At 39.2% G+C, this 23,329-nt stretch overlaps 1 protein-coding gene across 1 annotated transcript in view; it reads left to right on the plus strand.

Annotated features, from left to right (window-relative positions):
- Nucleotides 1–23,329, plus strand: part of GOLPH3 (golgi phosphoprotein 3) — a 64,870-nt gene that overhangs the window by 35,029 nt on the left and 6,512 nt on the right. Inside the window, exons 2-3 of the mRNA XM_017889455.1 lie at nt 7,276–7,407; nt 13,908–14,022. Of these exons, the coding sequence (XP_017744944.1) occupies nt 7,276–7,407; nt 13,908–14,022 (247 nt within the window). The remainder of the gene's footprint in view (nt 1–7,275; nt 7,408–13,907; nt 14,023–23,329) is intronic.

Genomic DNA, 23,329 nt, shown 5'->3' on the forward strand with positions numbered 1-23,329 from the left:
CTCTCCTGTTTCAGCCTCCCGAGTAGCTGGAACTACAGGCGCCTGCCACCACACCCGGCTAGTTTTTGTACTTTTAGTAGAGACGGGGTTTCACCATGTTAGCCAGGATGGTCTCGATCTCCTGGCCTTGTGATCTGCCCGCCTCGGCCTCCCAAAGTGCTAGGATTACAGGCAGGAGCCACTATGCCTGGCCACTTCTCTGTCATTTCATACCAAAACTCTACCCATTAAACAATAGCTACTATTCCCTTCTATCCACAGCCCCTGGGAACCACTGTCTCTGTGAATTTGACTATTCTAGGTACCTCATGTATGTGGAACCATAGAGTATTTTGTCTTTTCGTGACTGGCTAATTTCACTTAGCATAATGTCTTCAGAGTTCATCCATGTTTTGTAGCTATGTATCAGAATTTTACATAGATCTGTGTATCAGAATTTAAATTTTTAAGGCTGAATAATGTTTTCTTGTATGCATATACTGTATTTTATTTATCCAAATTCATGGTTGATATATACATGTTTTGCCTTTTTTTTGAATTAGGTGAGATTCTTCTTGCTATTAAGGTCTCATGTATTTTAAATGTGTATTTTTATTGTGAATGATAAAGCATCTTTTGGTATATTTTAGTAATTTCCATTCTTTTGTGAACTTCATCATCTGTTACCTTTTAAAAAATTGAATATTTCAAAATATATATATTTTTTGAGACAGGATCTTGCTTTGTTACCCAGGTTAGAGTGCATTAGTGCAATTATAGCTCATTGCAGCCTCAACCTCCCAGGCTCAAGGCCTCCCGAGTAGCTGTCTACAGGCATGTCTACAGGCATGTGCTATCACACCCAGCTAATTTTAAAACATTTTTTGTAGAGACGGCTCTCGTTATGTTACCAGGCTGGTCTGAAACTCCTGGCCCAGGTGATCCTCCTGCCTTAGCCTCCCAAAGTGCTAGGATTACAGGTGTAAGCCATTGTACCTGGCCTCAAAATATTTTTTGAAAAAAAGCTTTTCTTAGTTTTTAGTAACTAATTGTATACTAGACATTTATTTGTGATATAAGTGACTTTGCTATGATTTTTGCCCTGTAAACTTTACCAAAAAAATGTGTAGTCTCTTTTATTGCTCCTAGATTTTGAGAATAGCTGGGAAGTTTTTCTTCCACTCCCAGATTATAAAGGTTTTCACTCCTATTTTGTCTTCTAGTGCTTACATTATTTCACTTTACATTTCAGCCTCTGATCCATGTGGAATTTATATTGATGTATAATGAGGAATTTGATCCAATTATGTTTTTCCTAATGGCTATCCGGTTGTCCCAACAAATTTGATTAAAATGTTCATCTTTCCATGATACCTTGATTTGTGTGATTACATTTTTGTCATGTACAGATTGAGAATCCTAAATTCAAAAATCTGAAATTGGAAATGCTCTGGTATCTAAAACTTTTTCAGCACCAGCGTGACAAAGAAAATCCTCATTGGAACCTTTCGGATTTCAGATTTTCGGATTTGGGTATAATGCAAATATTCCAAAATGTGAAAAAAAATCTTAACTCCATAACACTTCCAGTCACAAGCATTTTGGATAAGGGATACTCAACCTGTATTTGATTTCAGTATGTTCTTGGGTCTATTTCTGGAATTTATTCTGTTAGTCTGTCTATTCATGTGCCAGTGTGATATCATTTTAATTTTAGAGACTTTTAAATCTGTTTTAGTATCTAGTAAGACAGCTTTCATTTCTGTTCCCTACATATTGATATCTCCCCAAGTTTTCCTGGCTTTTTGTTTTTTTTCTTTAGAAACTTTTATTTTAACTTGTGTAGCTCCAAGGAAAATCTGTTGCTATTTTATTGGGATATTAAATTTATTAGTTAACTTAGGAAGAACTGATAATAATGCTGAGACTTTGTATATAAGAATGAAATATCTTTCTATTAATTCAAGTTTGTTTTTAAGTCTTTCAGGAGACTTTTAAACTTTTCTTCATTTGGTTTTGCTTTGATGTTTTTTGTTCTTTTTGTTTCTGTTGTAAAGGTCTTTTCAATTGTATTTTAACTTTTTAGTATTTTAACATGTGTATTTTGTTTGTATATGACTGCTGATGTTTAATTTTGTATAAGCTGGCTACTTTACAAAACTCGTATTTATAGTGATTTTTCCATTTACTCTCATGAGTTTTCTAAATATCCAACAATATCACCAGCAAATGCAGTTTTACTACTACCTTTTTTTTTTTTTTTTTCTTGAGACGGAGTCTCACTTTGTTGCCTAGGCTTAAGGGCAGTGGCTCACTGCAGCCTCTGCCTCCTGGTTTCTAGCAATTCTCCTGCCTCAGCCTCCTGAGTAGCTGCTATTACAGGCATGTGCCACCACACCCAGCTAGTTTTTCTAGTTCTAGTAGAGATGGGGTTTTGCCGCCTTGGCCAGGCTGGTCTTGAACTCCAGACCTCAGGTGATCTGCTCGCCTCAGCCTCCCAAAGTGCTGAGATTACAGGCGTGAGCCACAGTGCCCAGTCTTACTACTTCTTTAACAGTTCTTATATCTCTAGATACTTTTTCTTGTCTTTTTTTTTTTTTTTGGAGACGGAGTCTTGCTCTGTTGCCCAGGCTGGAGCGCAGTGGCTGTCTCAGCCTCCAGAGTAGCTGGGACTACAGGCGCACGCCACTACACCTGGCTAATTTTTTTGTATTTTTAGTAGAGATGGTTTCACCGTGTTAGCCAGGATGGTCTTGATCTCCTGACCTTGTGATGTGCCCGCCTCGGGCGGCCTCCCAAAGTGCTGGGATTACAGGTGTGAGCCACCGTGCCCAGCCAATTGTCTAGTCTTTTTAATCTGCTTTTACCTGAAGTCACCTTCATTCTCTTGATTAGTTATTTTTATCAAGAACTTTTTGATTCTTATTGACATAATCCAAATTTCATGTAAGATTTCAGAAGTGACTTTATAGAATTTTTTTTGTGACAGCTCTGAGATATAATTCATATGCCATACAATTCAGTCATTTGAAGTGTACAATTCAAGGTTTTTAATATATTTACAGATTTGTACAACCGTCACCATAATCAGTTTTAGAATATTTTTATCACTTCCAAAAGAAAGCTCATACCCTTTAGCCATTACCTCCCCCTTTTCCCATTTTGCCAGCCCTGGGCACCCACTATGTTAATTATCTTACTGTGTAACAAAACATAGCAGCTTAAAACAACAAATGTGCTATTCTGTGTGTGTGCCTGTCTGTCTGCCTCTTTGTATGTCTTGGTTTGCCTCACATTGCATCCTCTCTCATTTCTACTCTGCGTATGTCTTGTTTTCCTTTCTGTTACCTTCATTCTTTGCATTTGTACCCAATGGCCAGTAGCTTCTGAATCCACACAACCAGTACAGCTCCAGTGCATGCCCAAGTAACTGATTCAGTATGGCAAGTTCAGATACTCAGGAGGGAGACTTAATTTGTTCATCCTGGCCCAGTTAGATTTGGCAAGTACAATCACCTTTCTTTTTTTCATATTTTCATTTTTTTGAGATGCAGTTTCTCTCTTGTTGCCCAGGCTGGGGTGCAATGATGCGATCTCAGCTTACTGCGACCTCTGCCTCCTGGGTTCAGGCATTTCTCCTGCCTCAGCCTCCCTTGTAGCTGGGATTACAGGCATGCGCCACCACGCCCGGGTAATTTTGTATTTTGTTTTTTTGTTTTTGTTTTTTGAGACGGAGTCTTGCTCTGTCGCCCAGGCTGGAGTGCATTGGCACCATCTTGGCTCACTGCAAGCTCTGCCTCCGGCACCAGGATTTTTAAAACTGATTTTCATAGAATTGAAATATTCTGTAGGCTGTTAAAAGTATACTGTAAATTAAAATGCTTCAACATCAGGAAAGTTTGGGAAACACTGAGTTTATTTCCTTTTTTTTTTTTTTTGCTTTTAGATTGTTTTGTGTTTTAGATTTTGTGTTTTGTTTTAGATTGTGTTTGTGTTTTGTGATAATGATGTGATCAGTATATTTGTACATATATTTTTGTGCACAGTGTTTTCTAACTAAAGACCCGTAAGAATTGTGTCAAAGGATATGAACATTTATAAGTTTTTGTAAATACAAACCTATGATATACATATGTATTAGTTTTTATATAATTTCAAAATAAGATTACACTTTAGATCAAGCTTGTTGGCCACAGGTGGCCCACGACTTTGAATCTGGTCCAACACAAATTTGTAAACTTTCTTAAAACATGAGTTTTTTTTGTTGTTGTTTTCTTTAGCTCATCAGCTGTCATTAGTGTTAGTATATTTTATGTGTGGGCCAAGATAATTCTTCTTCCAATATGGCCCAGGGAAGCCAAAAGTTTGGACATTTCTGCATTAGATAATATAATTTTTTATCTGTTTCTTATGTAGAATATATATTGTGAGCATTTTCCCATGTTGTAAATGTTTTTAATAACATATAAGGAAGGTCTTATACTTCTGGTTATATCCCTCTTATGATCTTTTACAAAATATTTTATTACATTTCATTTTGGGTCGCCAAAATGAGTTCCTTCTTAACAAAAAGCTTCTGGATAAGTAGGCACTTAAGAGCAGAACAGTATCTTTTAACTCGAATGGTGAGAACTCTTCTCAGTGTTTGCAGTTTTAGGGGACTTAATAAACAATACCCTTTTCTACCATTCAAATTGAGCCACTTAAAAGAATAAAGGGAGTCAGGCAGATGGAGATCTGGTAGTATATGGCCCAGCCCTACTTGGGATGTCTCTGCCCTCTCCCAACCTTATATTTTAGAACATAGGTACTAATTATGACTATAATCATAAGCTGTTTGATACTGCCAGTTACTAACCTTCCCCACATATTTTATCCTTTTCTTTTTTTTTGAGATAAGGTCTCACTCCTGTCACCCAGACTGGAGTGCAGTGTCATGATCGTGGCTCACTGCAGCCTCAACTTCCTGAGCTCAGGTGATTCTCCCACCTCAGCCTTCCAAGTAGCTGGGACCACAGGTGGGTGCCACCATGCCCAACTAATTTTTGTATTTTTTGTAGAGACAGGGTTTCACCGTGTTGTCCAGGTTGGTCTGGAACTCCTGGGCTCAAGCAATCCACCTGCCTCTGCTTCCCAAAGTGCTGGGATTACAGGTGTATGTCACTGTGCCTGGCCACACTCTGGTTAATTTTTGATCCTGCTTTTACAGCGTGGATTTTAGCAGGAGGATATCAACATACTGGACTTTTCTGTTGCTTGGTGTGTCTTTGTTGGCTTCATTTATCTTTGGAATATTGCTGACGAGTCCCAGAAGCTGTGGTACAGAACTGTCCATTCCCATTCTTCTACTTTCCCATGTGAATCCAATTCTGTTTAAGCCTGTGTCCTTCAGTGATGATGCCTAAAGCCATTCACTAAATTTAGATCTCTGAAGTCTGTTATTAAAGACCCCATTTTGCTAGTATCTCTGGGTATGCCATTAAAGGAGCATTTGAGATTGAGACGTATTTTAGTTCTCTGCTATGAAATGTAAGCTTCCAGGTACTGTTCAGCTGGAGTTTGCAGGCTATAGGGCTGTTCACGTCCATTACTGCTTTATGAGGTGTTCTTTGTTGTTTACAGTTTGTAGAGGCTCACTTAGGAACTCTGTCTATATGTCCCGGCCAGTCAAAGCCAGATATCTGTAACTTTAATTTCATGTGGAATTCATTCTCAGGCTTCGTAGGGCTTTAATTTCATGGACACAGAAGCCACGCATTTTACCTAACCTCTGTAAACTACTGGTATTATTAGCCACTTTGCTAAATCTCTGCTGATCTTCATTTGATCAGGCCCCAACACTAATTTTAAAATGATTCCCTAAAATTCAGTCATTGTCTGCTTCTTCTACCTCACATTTAAATTGATCTCTTAACACTGATGTTTTTGTTTATCCCCTTGTGCCTCCTTTAATCTAAATTGTTATTTTCCCAAAGATCACATTCTCAGAAGTGGTGGCTTGGTGAGGCGAATTTAACTCCTTGTATCAAAAATGAAGTTTGATGGACCTCAGTGGTCAGTCATCTTCTGAAATACAAGCTCACTACTCTGGCCTGGCAAACTGCCAGGATTGACCTTGGAAAAGTGCCAGCGGTGAGGGCCAGGCCTTCCTCATCCTGGGCCCTCCATTCTTCAGAGATTCAGTTGACCTGTTCTACCAAAATTATGTTACCTGTTCTGAGCCTTAATGAGAATTATTTATAGCTTCTTCTGTCTCATGAGAACTGGGTATGTTAAATTGATAGCTGGCAACCCTGCTGCCAAGATTTGTGGCTTTATAATTTGAACAACTCCAGTTATTTGCTGTTACAGTGCCCTGACCTCATCTGGTGATGTCTGCTTGACCAGTATCCCAGATCTCTAGATGTCTGTCAACCTCCTTATGTCTGGCTGTTCTTCCGCCATGGATGCTGCCCTTACATTGTCTCTTGGGGCCGATCTGATTGTTATACTGTTTATTATTCAGAATTTTAGGCATATAGCCATCTGTTTGTTTGTGGGCGCATATGTGTTTTTCTAATATATTCTTACAAAATTAACAGTGGGTGTATTTAAGATACAATGTCTCACAGTTTTGCCCAGGCTGCAGTGTGTCGGTGTAATCATTGCTCACTGTAGCCTTGAACTCTTGGACACAGTGGTCCTCCTGCCTTAGCCTCCTTAGTAGCTGGGACTACAGGTGTGCACCACCATACCTAGCTAATTAATTTTTTTTGATAGAAACAGGATCTCACTATGTTGTCCAGGCTGGTCTGAAACTCCTGGGCTCAAACCATTGTCTTGGCTCCACCTCCTAAAGTGCTCGGATTAACCTTGTGGTTTTATCCTAAACAGCAATAAATGGATGGTATTCTAATTCTCTGTGAAGCTAAATTGGCTAGGTTGCCTTTCCCTGAGCTTCTCAACTTGTCCACATATAATAAATCATTATAATCTGAGATTAACTGAGTATTCCTTGGAGTTTGCAGGGTTCTGAAAGAACCTAATAAACACACAGCTTAGTGAAATGTGAGTTATATTTCTAAACTTCTGACCTCTAAAGTTATTTGTTGTTTGTATATAAGAATAAGTGGTGGAAAGATAAGCCCCCCAAAATTATTGATTAATAATTTGTTAATTGTATTTTTTCAGTATATTATTATAGAAATACAAGAAAGGTAAAAGGCACCAAATAGGACTTTGGCTGAGAATATTTGTTTTTGACTGTGAATTCAAGGTAAATTAGCTATTTTGTTTTATTTCTTCTTTTTTTAATAGGGTTACACATCATTTTGGAATGACTGTATATCATCTGGATTACGTGGCTGTATGTTAATTGAATTAGCATTGAGAGGAAGGTTACAACTAGAGGCTTGTGGAATGAGACGTAAAAGTCTATTAACAAGAAAGGTAAGAGGAGTGCTGAGTAACTTCTTTTTAAAGAGGTTGTACTACTTAAAATGTATGCTTTTACTAATAGCTTTCAAAAATGAAAGTGGAAGTTGATATTAAAGTTGTCTTTATTCAATTGTATTTCCATATCTTTTTTGCATTCTTGGTTTTCTGGTTCTTTGTACCTACAATGAATAATGTAATTCATTGTTAAGGTAACTGGCCACTGGATCTTACATCTTCAGAAAGATTCTAGACTTCATTTGCTGCTTTTAAAAGCCATAATTTTGAAAGACTTGACATTAAAAACTCAAAAGTGTTACTTTGCAATTTATGCATAGGCTATTGATCTTTTCATCAGATTATGAGTACTTTTCAGATACCTGTCTGTGAAGGTCTGTGTAGGTGCTTCTCTGGTATAATAGAGGTAATTTAACTTAAACCTCAATCTTAAATATTCAAGACTGATTTTCTTCCGGTTTGTCATTGTGTNCTGGGTCTTTGTCACTACAATGAATACTGTAATTCATTGCTAAGGTAACTGGACACTGGATCTTACATCTTCAGAAAGATTCTAGACTTCATTTGCTGCTTTTAAAAGCCATAATTTTGAAAGACTTGACATTAAAACTCAAAAGTGTTACTTTGCAATTTATGCATAGGCTATTGATCTTTTCATCAGATTATGAGTACTTTTCAGATACCTGTCTGTGAAGGTCTGTGTAGGTGCTTCTCTGGTATAATAGAGGTAATTTAACTTAAACCTCAATCTTAAATATTCAAGACTGATTTTCTTCCGGTTTGTCATTGTGTTTCTTGAGCATGGTGTTTCAAAACTAGTTTTTTTCTCAATCAGTGTCCTAATGAATCTAAAAGTTTTAGGTCAGAGCTGAACACTTCTTGATTGATAAGCTTTAGAGAATAATAGTTCTGTAGGAAAGAACACCATTCATGGATTTTTTTTTTTTTTTTTTTTTTTTGAGACAGAGTCTCGCTCTGTCACCCAGGCTGGAGTGCAGTGGCGTAATCTCAGCTTACTGCAACCACTGCTTCCCTGGTTCAAGTGATTTTCATGCCTCAGCCTCCCAAGTAGCTGGGACTACAGGCATCTGCTGCCACACCCAGCTAATTTTTGTAGGTTTTGTAGAGGGTTTCACCATGTTGCCTGGGCTGCTCTCAGATTCCTGGGCTCAAGTGATCCACTCGCCATGGGCCTCCCAAAGTACTAGGATTACAAGTGTGAGCTACCACGCCCAACCCATTGTTTTCTAGTATATAGAGTTGCTATTCGAATCTGGTGCCCTTCTGATTTTCTTTTCCCTTTTTTTTTTTGATACAGAGTCTCACACCATTTCCCGGGCTGGAGGGTGGTTGGTATGATCTTGGTTCACTTCAACCTCTGCCTTCTGAGTAGCTGGGACTACATAGGTATGTGCCATCATGCCTGGCTAATTTTTTTTTTTTTGACACCAAGTGTCGCTCTGTCACCCAGGCCAGAGTGCAGTTGGTGCCATCTCAGCTCACTGCAATCTCCGCCTCCCAGATTCAAGCCATTCTCCTGCCCCAGCCTCCCTAGTAGTTGGGACTACAGGCATGCACCACCACACCCGGCTATTTTTTTTTTTTTTTTTTTTTTTTGTATTTTTAGTAGAGATGGGGTTTCACCATATTGGTCAGGCTGGTCTCGAACTCTTGACCTCAAATGATCCACCTGCCTCCCAAAGTGCTTAGATTACAGGCATGAGCCACCGTGGCCAGCCTCCTGGCTAATTTTTTAAAAAACATTTTTGTTAGAGATAAGGTCTTACTTTATTGCCCAGGCTGGTCTTGAACGCTTGGGTTCAAGTGATCCTCATGCCTTGGCCTCCCAAAGAGCTGGGATTACGGGTGTGAGCCAGTGTGCCAGGTCTCCTTCTGATTTTTCAATCTTATTGTTATTTTTTTTCCTCTAGAAGCATTTGCGATCTTCTGTTATCCTTGTAGGTGTTCTGAAATTGTACGATATGCTTTAATGTGGGTGATTTTAAATTCATTATGCATTAATTTTTTCAGTCTGGAAATGTGTATATTTTGGTTTTGAAAACTTGTATTTCTCATGTCTTTTGCCCTCTATTTTTCTAGAACTCTAAATTGGATATGTACTTCTTGACTACTTTTTTTTTTTTTTTTTTTTTTTTTTTGAGACGGAGTCTCGCTCTGTAGCCCAGGCTGGAGTGCAATGGCACGATCTTGGCTCACTGCAAGCTCCTCCCAGGTTCACACCATTCTCCTGCCTCAGCCTCCCGAGTAGCTGGGACTACCTTGGCTACTCTTAAAGAGTTGTCTTCTAACCTTTCTGTTGAGATTTTATTGTGGCTCTTGTGTTTTTGATTTCTGTGAGCTTTCTTTTAAAATCGTAGTTTGTTTTATGGGTGTAATACCTTCTTTTAGACTTTATGGGGATATCACACCTTTTTTGAAAATTTCCTTCATCTGTATTATATCTGTTTCTTCAGAGTTCTTATTTTCTCTTTTTGGTCTCTTCTGTGTTGGAAGCTTTCTTTCACATGTTATGCTTGATTATCTATTTGTATTTAGGAATGTCTCCCGTCCCCCCCAAAAAAGAAGCTAAATAAAAATTACATGTTTGAATAGAACATGTTTATTTGTGAGCCACACATACTACTGAATTTTTAAAAGAAATTTAGAACTAACTCGAGTCACTGACAAGTTGTAAGCAGAAGCAGTGGAATGCCATGGTAAGATTTCCCTGTTAGAAAGATCAGTGAGGAGAAGGGATTGAAAAGGCTAAAACTAGTTTAGGGAAATTATATTAATTTAAGAGGCTTATATTAATCTAAGTGAAAAACAACCTGATTAGGCAGACTAGAATATAGTTGTCCCTCAGTATCTGTGGGCGATTGGTTCTAGGACTCCCCTCAAATATCAAAATTGTGGATGCTCAAGTTTCTTATATAAAATGTTGTAGTGTGTGCATATAACCTATGCACATCCTCTCCTATACTTTATATCATCCCCAGATGACTTACAATACCTAATACAATGTAAATGCTGTGTAAACAATTGTTACACTGTGTTTTTAAATTTGTATTATTTTTCCTGAATATTTTTGATCCTTAGTGGGTAGTATCTATAGATACCGAAGGCTGACTATAATGGCAAGGTGGTGGAGAAAAAGTGATACATTTGAGGAAGATTTAGGGGACAGAACTTCATAAGAAAAAGTGATTCACCTGTACCCAGGCTATGGTGTCCCTGACATAAGATCCGTTGCAAACGGATGTGCGTGGGCGAGCTCTGAGGCCAAAGTGCAATAAATAAAAGGAATGAGTGGGATGTAAGAAGTGGTGGCATGGCCACAATATTTAGATGTAACTTTTTCTCTTGAGGCTCTCTCTGCTTTATTTTCTTGTGCTCTCTCACCCTTTACTGAAAGCATGGTCTAGAATAGCACTGTTTGATGGAACTTTGATGATGAAAATGGTCTGTATGTTCAATATGGTAGCTGCTAGCTACATACATCTATGAGCCAGACACTTAAGCACTTGAAATTTAACTACTGCACGTTGACACATGGTGTTAATAAAAATATACACTGAATACACTGGATTTTTGGTCTTAGTATGGAAAATATATTAAATACCTCAATTTAAAAATACTTATTATATGTTAATATTTTGGTTGTATTTGGTTAAATCAAAATATTAAAATTAATTTTGCCTTTTTTTCCTTCTAAAATATAACTACTAGAAAATTTAAGAATAGATTTGTGGCTTGTATTGTGTTTTTATATTTCGACTGGTCATGATGTCACAGAGGTAGATACTATATGTATATTTTTAATTTTTTATAAATTGACAAAGTAAAGGACACTTTGAGGACAAGTTTAAGAGAGGACTATCACATTTTAAAAGTAACGTTAAATGGGCTGTGCACGGTGGCTCATGCCTGTAATTCCAGCACTTTGGGAGGCTGAGGTGGGCAGATCACAAGGTCAGGAGTTCAAGACCAGCCTGGCCAACTTGATGAAACTCTCTACTAAATACAAAATATTACTAAAAATACAAAAATTGGCCGGGTGTGGTGGTGTGCACCTGTAATCCCAGCTATTTGGGAGTCTGAGGCAGGATAATTGCTTGAACCCAGGAGGTGGAGGTTGCAGTGAGCTGAGATCGCACCATTGCAGTCTAGACTGGGCAACAGAGAGAGACTCCATCTCAAAAAAAAAAAAAGTAATGTTAAATTTTATAACATTTAAAGATTTAACATTATAAAATAATACAATGGATTTAATTTTGATATTGTAGAATTTCATCTAGAAATTTATAGCTTAGCCAACAACGTGAATGAAGGCTATAGGGATCTAATACTTGTCTAAAGCAGTGTAACATTTTCCCTTCCATCCCTCCCTCTGGCTTTTTCCACTTTTAAAATGGATTCTATATCTCAATGTAGCTTTTTTTTAGAAACAGAGTTTTGTTCTTGTCACCCAGGCTGGAGTGCAATGGTGCAATCTTGGCTCACTGCAACCTCCACCTCCCGGGTTCAAGCGATTCTCCTGCCTCAGCCTTGAGAGTAGCTGGGTTTATAGGTGTGCACCACCACGCCTGGCTAATTTTTGTATTATTAGTAGAGACCAGGTTTCCCCATGTTGGCCAGGCTGGTCTCGAACTCCTGACCTCAGGTGATCCACCCACCTTGGCCTCCCAAAGTGCTGGGATTATAGAAGTGAACCCCGGCCTCAGTGTAGCCTTTTTAAAAAAAGTTGCAGTATTTAAAAAATTTATGTAATCAAAGCTATTGATAATTTCTTTTAAGCTTTCTGTTAGTGGGGACAATTTTTAAAGAAACCTTTCAGGGCCAGGTGCAGTGGCTCACGCTTGTAATCCCAACACTTTGGGCGGCTGAGGTAGGTGGATTACCTGAGGTTGGGAGTTCGAGACCAGCTTGACCAACTTGGAGAAATCCCGTCCCTACTAAAAATACAAAATTAGCCAGGCATGGTGGTGCATGCCTATTATTCCAGCTACTCGGGAGGCTGAGGCAGGAGAATCGCCTGTATTGGGGAGGTGGAGGTTTGCAGTGAGCTGAGATTGCGCCACTGTACTCCAGCCTGCGTGACAAGGAGCAAAACTCCGTTTCCAAAAAAAAGGAACCAAGAAACCTTTCTTACCTCTAAAATTATATTTCCTATTTAAATCTTTATCTTTTATTGCAATATAAGCTCAGAAGAGCCAAGTCTTAATTTTGTTCCTAATTTGTGAGCCAGTTTTAATGACATTTAAAATTCGTTTCTTCTTACTGCCTTTATAATATAAGGTTGAATATCCTATATCTGAAATGCTTGAAAACAGAAATGTTTAAGATTTTGGAATTTTTTGGATTTTGGAATATTTATATTATACTTAAGCATTCCTGACCTGAAAATTTAAAATCCAGAATGTTCCAATGGATGCATGTTGGTGCTCAAAAAGTTTCAGATTTTGAAGGAGTTTGGATTTTCAAATTAGTGATGTTCAACCTGTACTGAATTCTTAATTATAATTTAGTCTTATTTTTGGAACTAATAATAATGCTTAAATGAATTTCTGGATCACATAGTCCAAGGTTCACTGATGAAAAGAGTCAGTGAGTATAAACTGTCCTAGCATGTTACTTTACTAATTATTGCACAGTAGTTTTTTTTTTTTTTTTTTTTTTTTTTTTTTTTTTGGGGGGGGGGGAATGGAGTTTTGCTCTTGTTGCCCAGGCTAGAGTGCAGTGGCACGATCTCGGCCCACTGCAACCTCCACCTCCTGGGTTCAAGCAATTCTCCTACCTCAACCTCCATAGTAGCTGGGATTAAGGCACCCGCCACCATGCCCAGCTAATTTTTTGTGTTTTTAGTAGAGATGGGGTTTCATCATTTTGGCCAGGTTGGTCTTGAACTCCTGACCTCAGGAGATCCACCCGCCTTGGCCTCCCAAAGTGCTTGGATTACAGGAGTGAGCCACCATGCCCAGCTAGTAGCTTTCTTTTCTTTTCCCTTTGAGACAGAGTCTCACTCTGTCATCCAGGCTGGAGTACAGTGGCGTGATCTTGGCTTACTGCAACCTCTGCCTCCTGGGTTCGAATGACTCTCCCACCTCAGCTACCCGAGTAGCTGGGATTACAGATGTGCACCACCACACCCGGCTAATTTTTGTGTTTTTAGTAGAGACAGGGTTTCGCCATGTGGGGCCAGGCTGGTATTGAACTCCTGGCTTCAAGTGATCCACTTGCCTCAGCCTCCCCCTGGGATTCAGGCATGAGCTACTGAGTCCAGCCAATTTTCATTCATTATTATATCTGATCTGGTTAGGTTAAATATAGGATTTCCTTAACATAAAAGTACTTTAAAATCTGAACTTTGATATTACATGAACGCTTGAGGCTTTAAGCATAATGAATTATTTATATAATTGTTTGTTTTTCATTTAATGAGATCAAGTCAGAAAAGGCATCAGTGCATCTTTTCATTCTTTTTGCTTTCTTTTTAGGTAATCTGTAAGTCGGATGCTCCAACAGGGGATGTTCTTCTTGATGAAGCTCTGAAGCATGTTAAGGAAACTCAGCCTCCAGAAACGGTCCAGAACTGGATTGAATTACTTAGTGGTAAGCTTCTGTGAATAAACCAAAAACCAATTTCTGTTTAAAAGATTATGTAAAAGTTTAAATCCTTTAGAAAGGAACCTATACAACATAGCCAGAAGCTTGTTTAGTTATTTAGGCACACTTGAAAGTTATCAGTCATAGAGTGAAGAAGTAATGGTTTTTATAAAATTTCATTCTCTTTAACAATACTGAATAGATACAGAATGTGAGAAGGTAATATTCTTAGAGCTCCTGTGTTCTGTATCAAAATTACCACATGCTACCTTAATCTGGATAGGCTAGGTTAAGCTGTGGTGGTAACAAACGCCAAAACCTCAGTTGCTTAAAACAACCATTCATTTCTCATTCAGGCTGTAAGTCAGTCACAGGCTACCTCATCCTCACTCTGGCAGCCAGGCAGATGGAGCCACCACCACCTGGAGCAGCATCAGTCACTGTCATGAAAGGAGGAATAGTATAGCACATCACTGTGGCTCTTAAGTTTCTGCTTAGAAATGACATGTGGTTCACATTTCATTGATCAGAGCAAATCACAGTCTCCCCTAACTTCAAGGAGACAGGAAAGTGCAAACTTAGGGAGGAGTATGTGAAAAGTTTAGTTGATAGCGTGGAGGACTATGACATTTATATTAAAGTTATCTGTATATTAACATGATGTGAGTTTTCTTATAGATAAGCAGGATTTCTGAAAGTCCTATTATGGGGATATTCTTCTGTCAGTAAAAGAGGTTTTTTTAGGGATTGGGGGACTAGTCAAGTGAAGCAGTGTGATTGGGAAGGAACAAAGAAATCTAACTGTGATCAGTTAGCTGTAAATAACTGCTATACTTGGACCAGCTGATCTTGTTTATACATAAATATTTTTCTTTTTAAGAGACAGGGTCTCACTCTGTTGCCTAGGCTGGAGTGCAGTGGCATGATCCTAACTCACTGTAACCTTGAACCAACTCCTGGGCTCAAGTGATCTACATCCTCTGCCTCAGCCTCTGGAGTAGCTAAGACTACAGGTGTGTGCCACCATGCCTTGCTAGGTTTTTTCAAATTTTATTTTTTGGCTAGGCATGGTGGCTCGTGCCTGTAATCCCAGTACCTTGGGAGGCTGAGGTGGGTGAATCTCCTGAGCTCAGGAGTTCCAAGACCAGCCTGGGCAATGTGGTGAAACCCTGTTTTTAAAAAAATACAAAAAATTAGCCAGATGTAGTGGCACATGCCTGTGGTCCCAGCTACTTGGGAAGCTGAGGTGGGAGAATTGCTTGAGCCTAGGAGACAGAGGTTGCAGTGAGCCAAGATAATGGCACTGCACTCCAGCCTGGGTGACAGAGTAAGACCCCATCTCAAGAAAAAAATTATTTTTTGTAGAGATAGGACCTTGCTGTGTTGCTCAGGGTTGTCTTGAGCTCCTGGCCTCAAGTGGTGCTCCGTCAAGGCTTCCCTGAGCACTGGGACTGTAAGCATGAGTCTCCATGCTCAGCCTATATTTGTTTATTTAAAAATTAAGTACATACACTCCATTTTTAGCTAACAGGGCAATAATGGGCACTTTACACTTAGGGTAAGGTTCATTCTTTTTTCTTATTGGTAGAGAACATAAACGTATTCTTGATAAATTTGCATTTTTGTTGGATAACCCCCTTGTAGCTCTTATAATCTTCCTTTTTATCTCATTGAGAGTAACTCGACTTACACTTCCCCCCCCTTATGCTTATTAGAGTTGTCTTCAGTTGTAATTTCTTTTGCAAGAATCTTTTAAAATTACTTTGCCCATTTGATGAGGGCTTGTTTGGTTAAAACTAGATTATATTACCAGCAGATTCACTTAATTATCACAAATACCCATCACATTGTCGGTGCTCTCTGAGTTAGCCTCTCATGTATGCCTATTAGTGACATGCAGCCATCTAACAGTCTCAGGGCATTAATGTCAACTGTATATGTTAAATATTAGCAAACATAATGTTTTAAGATAGAAATAGAACTGTTATAATAATGTTTATACTGTGATGGATCATTTTGTATATTGTCTAGAGAGCATTGGCTTAACCAGTCTTTGGATCTTTCTCATGTTGTGCTGCCAGTATTGGCCCATGACTGCTTCTGGTGTTGCAAATTAGAATTTGTAATTTGGTTCCCAACTGACCAAAAGAAGGGTTTCTCAAAGTTGTGGTGAATTTTTTTTGGCAGATGTGTTACAGTGCTAAAGATTCTTTTTGTGGAATGTAGAGTGGGCTTTGCCTTCACTTTCCTGTTCTGAAATCCATCTTACACTTACCTGTTTAGTAACATTTTGTAAATGAAGCTTATCAATATAAATCCTAATTGAACTTCGTTCTCACCTTTGGCTGCTATTGCACTGTCCCCACTTGATTCAGCAGTGAAAAGATGAGAAGTCTAAAAGCTTTTCTCACAAGTGTGTAAATACAGTTAGGATTTTACAAAACAGTGTCTATTTGGATTAGAAATTTGGGTAAAATGTGAGACTAATAGTTACCAAGGTTCTTTAAAAAACAATATCCTGTGAGTTTTAGCTTGGCTATTGATGCTAGAACATTGCCTGTAGCACTTGAGTTGCTTGCTCTTGGCATATATTGGGAATGCTGCCACTTCAGAATAAAGGAACAGAATCCAGAGTGGGAGAAGGAAAAAAAGGACTTTTTTTAAAGTTAAGAAAATAAGAAAATATCTCCTGGCAAATAACATGTAAAAAGAAGAAAAGAAAAAATATCTGCTACTCACCTAATTGAAAGTATCAAGATGCCAGCTTGCTGATTTTTTAATTGTAGTAAAATATATATAAGATAACTTTTACCATTTTTACTATATTTAGGCATACAGTTCTTTGGCTAGCTTGCTGATTTTAGATTTTTAAAAATTTTCTGTTGCTTCAATATGCGGTGTGGTATCAAACACTAGTTACTGCACTAGTTATTGACATATGTGCTATGAAATTTAAAAGGTGCTCCCAGACTGAAAGAATCTTAAAATCCATTTGAGGAACAGTTTTATACATCTAATAATTTAACAGATGAGAGTTTGACAGTGTGGTTCTCTGAAAGTTCAGTAGTTCAGAGAAAAGAAAAATCCTTGGGAACTTTAGTAATTACAAGAGGAAGTGAAACTTAGATTAGGCCTTTGAAGGGTAAGAATGAAATGCAAAGAAAGAAATGTACTTGTTCAGAGGGATTCCTTGCCGAGAAGCCACGGAATGTTTTAATAAAGAACAGTTTATTTACCTGGGGTGGAGGATACCCAGGGGCTCATTTTATTATTATTTATACTGTACATGTATACATGTTAAAACTGTTGGCCAGGAGCGGTGGCTCACACCTGTGATCCCAGCACTTTGGGAGGCCGAGGTGGGTGGATCACGATGTCAGGAGATAGAGACCATCCTGGCTAACATGGTGAAACCCCGTCTCTACTAAAAATACAAAAAATTAACCGAGCTTGGTGGTGGGCGCCTGTGGTCCCAGCTACTCGGGAAGCTGAGGCAGGAGGATGGCGTGAACCCAGGAGGTGGAGCTTGCAGTGAGCCGAGATCGCGCCACTGCACNTCTCGGCCCACTGCAACCTCCACCTCCTGGGTTCAAGCAATTCTCCTACCTCAACCTCCATAGTAGCTGGGATTAAGGCACCCGCCACCATGCCCAGCTAATTTTTTGTGTTTTAGTAGAGATGGGGTTTCATCATTTTGGCCAGGTTGGTCTTGAACTCCTGACCTCAGGAGATCCACCCGCCTTGGCCTCCCAAAGTGCTTGGATTACAGGAGTGAGCCACCATGCCCAGCTAGTAGCTTTCTTTTCTTTTCCCTTTGAGACAGAGTCTCACTCTGTCATCCAGGCTGGAGTACAGTGGCGTGATCTTGGCTTACTGCAACCTCTGCCTCCTGGGTTCGAATGACTCTCCCACCTCAGCTACCCGAGTAGCTGGGATTACAGATGTGCACCACCACACCCGGCTAATTTTGTGTTTTAGTAGAGACAGGGTTTCGCCATGTGGGGCCAGGCTGGTATTGAACTCCTGGCTTCAAGTGATCCACTTGCCTCAGCCTCCCCTGGGATTCAGGCATGAGCTACTGAGTCCAGCCAATTTTCATTCATTATTATATCTGATCTGGTTAGGTTAAATATAGGATTTCCTTAACATAAAAGTACTTTAAAATCTGAACTTTGATATTACATGAACGCTTGAGGCTTTAAGCATAATGAATTATTTATATAATTGTTTGTTTTCATTTAATGAGATCAAGTCAGAAAAGGCATCAGTGCATCTTTTCATTCTTTTGCTTTCTTTTAGGTAATCTGTAAGTCGGATGCTCCAACAGGGGATGTTCTTCTTGATGAAGCTCTGAAGCATGTTAAGGAAACTCAGCCTCCAGAAACGGTCCAGAACTGGATTGAATTACTTAGTGGTAAGCTTCTGTGAATAAACCAAAACCAATTTCTGTTTAAAAGATTATGTAAAAGTTTAAATCCTTTAGAAAGGAACCTATACAACATAGCCAGAAGCTTGTTTAGTTATTTAGGCACACTTGAAAGTTATCAGTCATAGAGTGAAGAAGTAATGGTTTTATAAAATTTCATTCTCTTTAACAATACTGAATAGATACAGAATGTGAGAAGGTAATATTCTTAGAGCTCCTGTGTTCTGTATCAAAATTACCACATGCTACCTTAATCTGGATAGGCTAGGTTAAGCTGTGGTGGTAACAAACGCCAAAACCTCAGTTGCTTAAAACAACCATTCATTTCTCATTCAGGCTGTAAGTCAGTCACAGGCTACCTCATCCTCACTCTGGCAGCCAGGCAGATGGAGCCACCACCACCTGGAGCAGCATCAGTCACTGTCATGAAAGGAGGAATAGTATAGCACATCACTGTGGCTCTTAAGTTTCTGCTTAGAAATGACATGTGGTTCACATTTCATTGATCAGAGCAAATCACAGTCTCCCCTAACTTCAAGGAGACAGGAAAGTGCAAACTTAGGGAGGAGTATGTGAAAAGTTTAGTTGATAGCGTGGAGGACTATGACATTTATATTAAAGTTATCTGTATATTAACATGATGTGAGTTTTCTTATAGATAAGCAGGATTTCTGAAAGTCCTATTATGGGGATATTCTTCTGTCAGTAAAAGAGGTTTTTTTAGGGATTGGGGACTAGTCAAGTGAAGCAGTGTGATTGGGAAGGAACAAAGAAATCTAACTGTGATCAGTTAGCTGTAAATAACTGCTATACTTGGACCAGCTGATCTTGTTTATACATAAATATTTTCTTTTAAGAGACAGGGTCTCACTCTGTTGCCTAGGCTGGAGTGCAGTGGCATGATCCTAACTCACTGTAACCTTGAACCAACTCCTGGGCTCAAGTGATCTACATCCTCTGCCTCAGCCTCTGGAGTAGCTAAGACTACAGGTGTGTGCCACCATGCCTTGCTAGGTTTTTTCAAATTTTATTTTTTGGCTAGGCATGGTGGCTCGTGCCTGTAATCCCAGTACCTTGGGAGGCTGAGGTGGGTGAATCTCCTGAGCTCAGGAGTTCCAAGACCAGCCTGGGCAATGTGGTGAAACCCTGTTTTAAAAAAATACAAAAAATTAGCCAGATGTAGTGGCACATGCCTGTGGTCCCAGCTACTTGGGAAGCTGAGGTGGGAGAATTGCTTGAGCCTAGGAGACAGAGGTTGCAGTGAGCCAAGATAATGGCACTGCACTCCAGCCTGGGTGACAGAGTAAGACCCCATCTCAAGAAAAAAATTATTTTTTGTAGAGATAGGACCTTGCTGTGTTGCTCAGGGTTGTCTTGAGCTCCTGGCCTCAAGTGGTGCTCCGTCAAGGCTTCCCTGAGCACTGGGACTGTAAGCATGAGTCTCCATGCTCAGCCTATATTTGTTTATTTAAAATTAAGTACATACACTCCATTTTAGCTAACAGGGCAATAATGGGCACTTTACACTTAGGGTAAGGTTCATTCTTTTTTCTTATTGGTAGAGAACATAAACGTATTCTTGATAAATTTGCATTTTGTTGGATAACCCCTTGTAGCTCTTATAATCTTCCTTTTATCTCATTGAGAGTAACTCGACTTACACTTCCCCCCCCTTATGCTTATTAGAGTTGTCTTCAGTTGTAATTTCTTTTGCAAGAATCTTTTAAAATTACTTTGCCCATTTGATGAGGGCTTGTTTGGTTAAAACTAGATTATATTACCAGCAGATTCACTTAATTATCACAAATACCCATCACATTGTCGGTGCTCTCTGAGTTAGCCTCTCATGTATGCCTATTAGTGACATGCAGCCATCTAACAGTCTCAGGGCATTAATGTCAACTGTATATGTTAAATATTAGCAAACATAATGTTTTAAGATAGAAATAGAACTGTTATAATAATGTTTATACTGTGATGGATCATTTTGTATATTGTCTAGAGAGCATTGGCTTAACCAGTCTTTGGATCTTTCTCATGTTGTGCTGCCAGTATTGGCCCATGACTGCTTCTGGTGTTGCAAATTAGAATTTGTAATTTGGTTCCCAACTGACCAAAAGAAGGGTTTCTCAAAGTTGTGGTGAATTTTTTTTGGCAGATGTGTTACAGTGCTAAAGATTCTTTTGTGGAATGTAGAGTGGGCTTTGCCTTCACTTTCCTGTTCTGAAATCCATCTTACACTTACCTGTTTAGTAACATTTTGTAAATGAAGCTTATCAATATAAATCCTAATTGAACTTCGTTCTCACCTTTGGCTGCTATTGCACTGTCCCCACTTGATTCAGCAGTGAAAAGATGAGAAGTCTAAAAGCTTTTCTCACAAGTGTGTAAATACAGTTAGGATTTTACAAAACAGTGTCTATTTGGATTAGAAATTTGGGTAAAATGTGAGACTAATAGTTACCAAGGTTCTTTAAAAAACAATATCCTGTGAGTTTTAGCTTGGCTATTGATGCTAGAACATTGCCTGTAGCACTTGAGTTGCTTGCTCTTGGCATATATTGGGAATGCTGCCACTTCAGAATAAAGGAACAGAATCCAGAGTGGGAGAAGGAAAAAAAGGACTTTTTTTAAAGTTAAGAAAATAAGAAAATATCTCCTGGCAAATAACATGTAAAAGAAGAAAAGAAAAAATATCTGCTACTCACCTAATTGAAAGTATCAAGATGCCAGCTTGCTGATTTTTTAATTGTAGTAAAATATATATAAGATAACTTTTACCATTTTACTATATTTAGGCATACAGTTCTTTGGCTAGCTTGCTGATTTTAGATTTTAAAATTTTCTGTTGCTTCAATATGCGGTGTGGTATCAAACACTAGTTACTGCACTAGTTATTGACATATGTGCTATGAAATTTAAAAGGTGCTCCCAGACTGAAAGAATCTTAAAATCCATTTGAGGAACAGTTTTATACATCTAATAATTTAACAGATGAGAGTTTGACAGTGTGGTTCTCTGAAAGTTCAGTAGTTCAGAGAAAAGAAAATCCTTGGGAACTTTAGTAATTACAAGAGGAAGTGAAACTTAGATTAGGCCTTTGAAGGGTAAGAATGAAATGCAAAGAAAGAAATGTACTTGTTCAGAGGGATTCCTTGCCGAGAAGCCACGGAATGTTTTAATAAAGAACAGTTTATTTACCTGGGGTGGAGGATACCCAGGGGCTCATTTTATTATTATTTATACTGTACATGTGATACATGTTAAAACTGTTGGCCAGGAGCGGGGTCAGCACCTGTGATCCAGCATTTGGGAGGCGAGGTGGGTGGATTCACGATGTCAGGAGAAGCGACCCATCGCTGGCTAAAACATGGTGAAACCCACGTCGTCTTTACTAAAATACAAAAATTAACCGAGCTTGGTGGTGGGCTGGCCTGTGGTCCCAGCTACTCGGGAAGCTGAGGCAGGAGGATGCGTGAACCCAGGAGGTGGGCTTGCAGTGAGCGAGATCGCGCCACTGGCCCAGCCTGGGTGACAGCTAGAGCGTCTCGCAAAACCAAACAAACAAACAAAACTGTTGATAAATTTTAAACGAGACAGAGTCTCCCTCAGTCGCCCAGGCTGGAGTGCAGTGGTGCGATCTCGGCTCACTGCAAGCTCCGCCTCCTGGGTTCACACTGTTCTCCTGCCTCAGCCTCCCGAGTAGCTGGGACTACAGGCTCCCACCGCCACGCCCCGCTAATTTTTTGCATTTTTAGTAGAGACAGGGTCTCACTGTGTTAGCCAGGATGGTCTCGATCTCCTGACCTCGTGATCCGCCTGCCTCGGCCTCCCAAAGTGCTGGGATTACAGGTGTGAACCACGGCGCCCGGCCAACATTAAAAGTATACATATGTTTGACTTGACGCAAGTTGAGAGACTACTGTATTTTGTTTTGTTTTGTCTCTGAGATAAAGTCTCGCCATCACCCAGGCTTTAGGGCAGTGGTACAGTTACTGCAGTCTTGACCTCCCAGGCTCAGTTGATCCTCCTGCCTCAGCCTCCCAAGTAGCTGGGACTACAGGCATGTACCACCATGCCCAGCTAATTTTTGTATTTTTTTGGTAGAGATGGGGGTTTCATCATGTTGCCCAGGCTAAGCCTACTGTTTAAGCATATTTTTTAGCTTCTGAAATCTTAAGGCATGGTTGACCAGTTTGGTCACAAGGAATCATTACACTGCCAAATTTATGGCCAAAGCTGCTTTTAGTTTTGTGACACGATGTCAAGGAAGATAAGTGTTCTTTGCAGTGAAATGATTGAGGTACCTGTCAGCATGTCATTCTCCACTGAAGCGATTGTTGGGCAGTGGACATGAATAATCTTTGAATAACTTTTCCTCTCCATATTTACTTCTCACAATTTCCTTTACAAAAAAAGTAAATATGAATAGATTAATTACATTTTAAATTTGCTTGTATGACTTGTAAAGTCTTTTCACATATATGGTGAATAATTTAGGGACTGAGGACTAACAGCTTGGATCACAGTAACATAAGTATTCACTAACATAAGTATTCACTATTTTAAAAATTGAAGCAGCGAAATCTGTAGAAGCTAGTCAGATTAAACTTTTATTGCATCTTCTCCTCAGAGATCCATCTGTTTTCTTCCCATCCCACTTACACTGATGTCTTAATTATGCTCAACTCAGGTGTGACTTTATTCTTTTGATTTAGCTTAATTTAATTCTTCGAAAAGGCAGAAATTCTGGAATACCAGGATACTTTGACCACTTGGTTATTACTTTGTGCCTTTTTTCTGTACCACAAATACTGTTAAACAGCATTTGGGATCTTTCCTACACAGCTTTAGCCCTCTGGTCTTGAGATTTCTTCATTTTTTTCT

This window comes from Rhinopithecus bieti, unplaced genomic scaffold (genome assembly GCF_001698545.2).
Source record: "Rhinopithecus bieti isolate Rb0 unplaced genomic scaffold, ASM169854v2 scaffold_17882, whole genome shotgun sequence".
Lineage (NCBI taxonomy): Eukaryota > Metazoa > Chordata > Mammalia > Primates > Cercopithecidae > Rhinopithecus > Rhinopithecus bieti.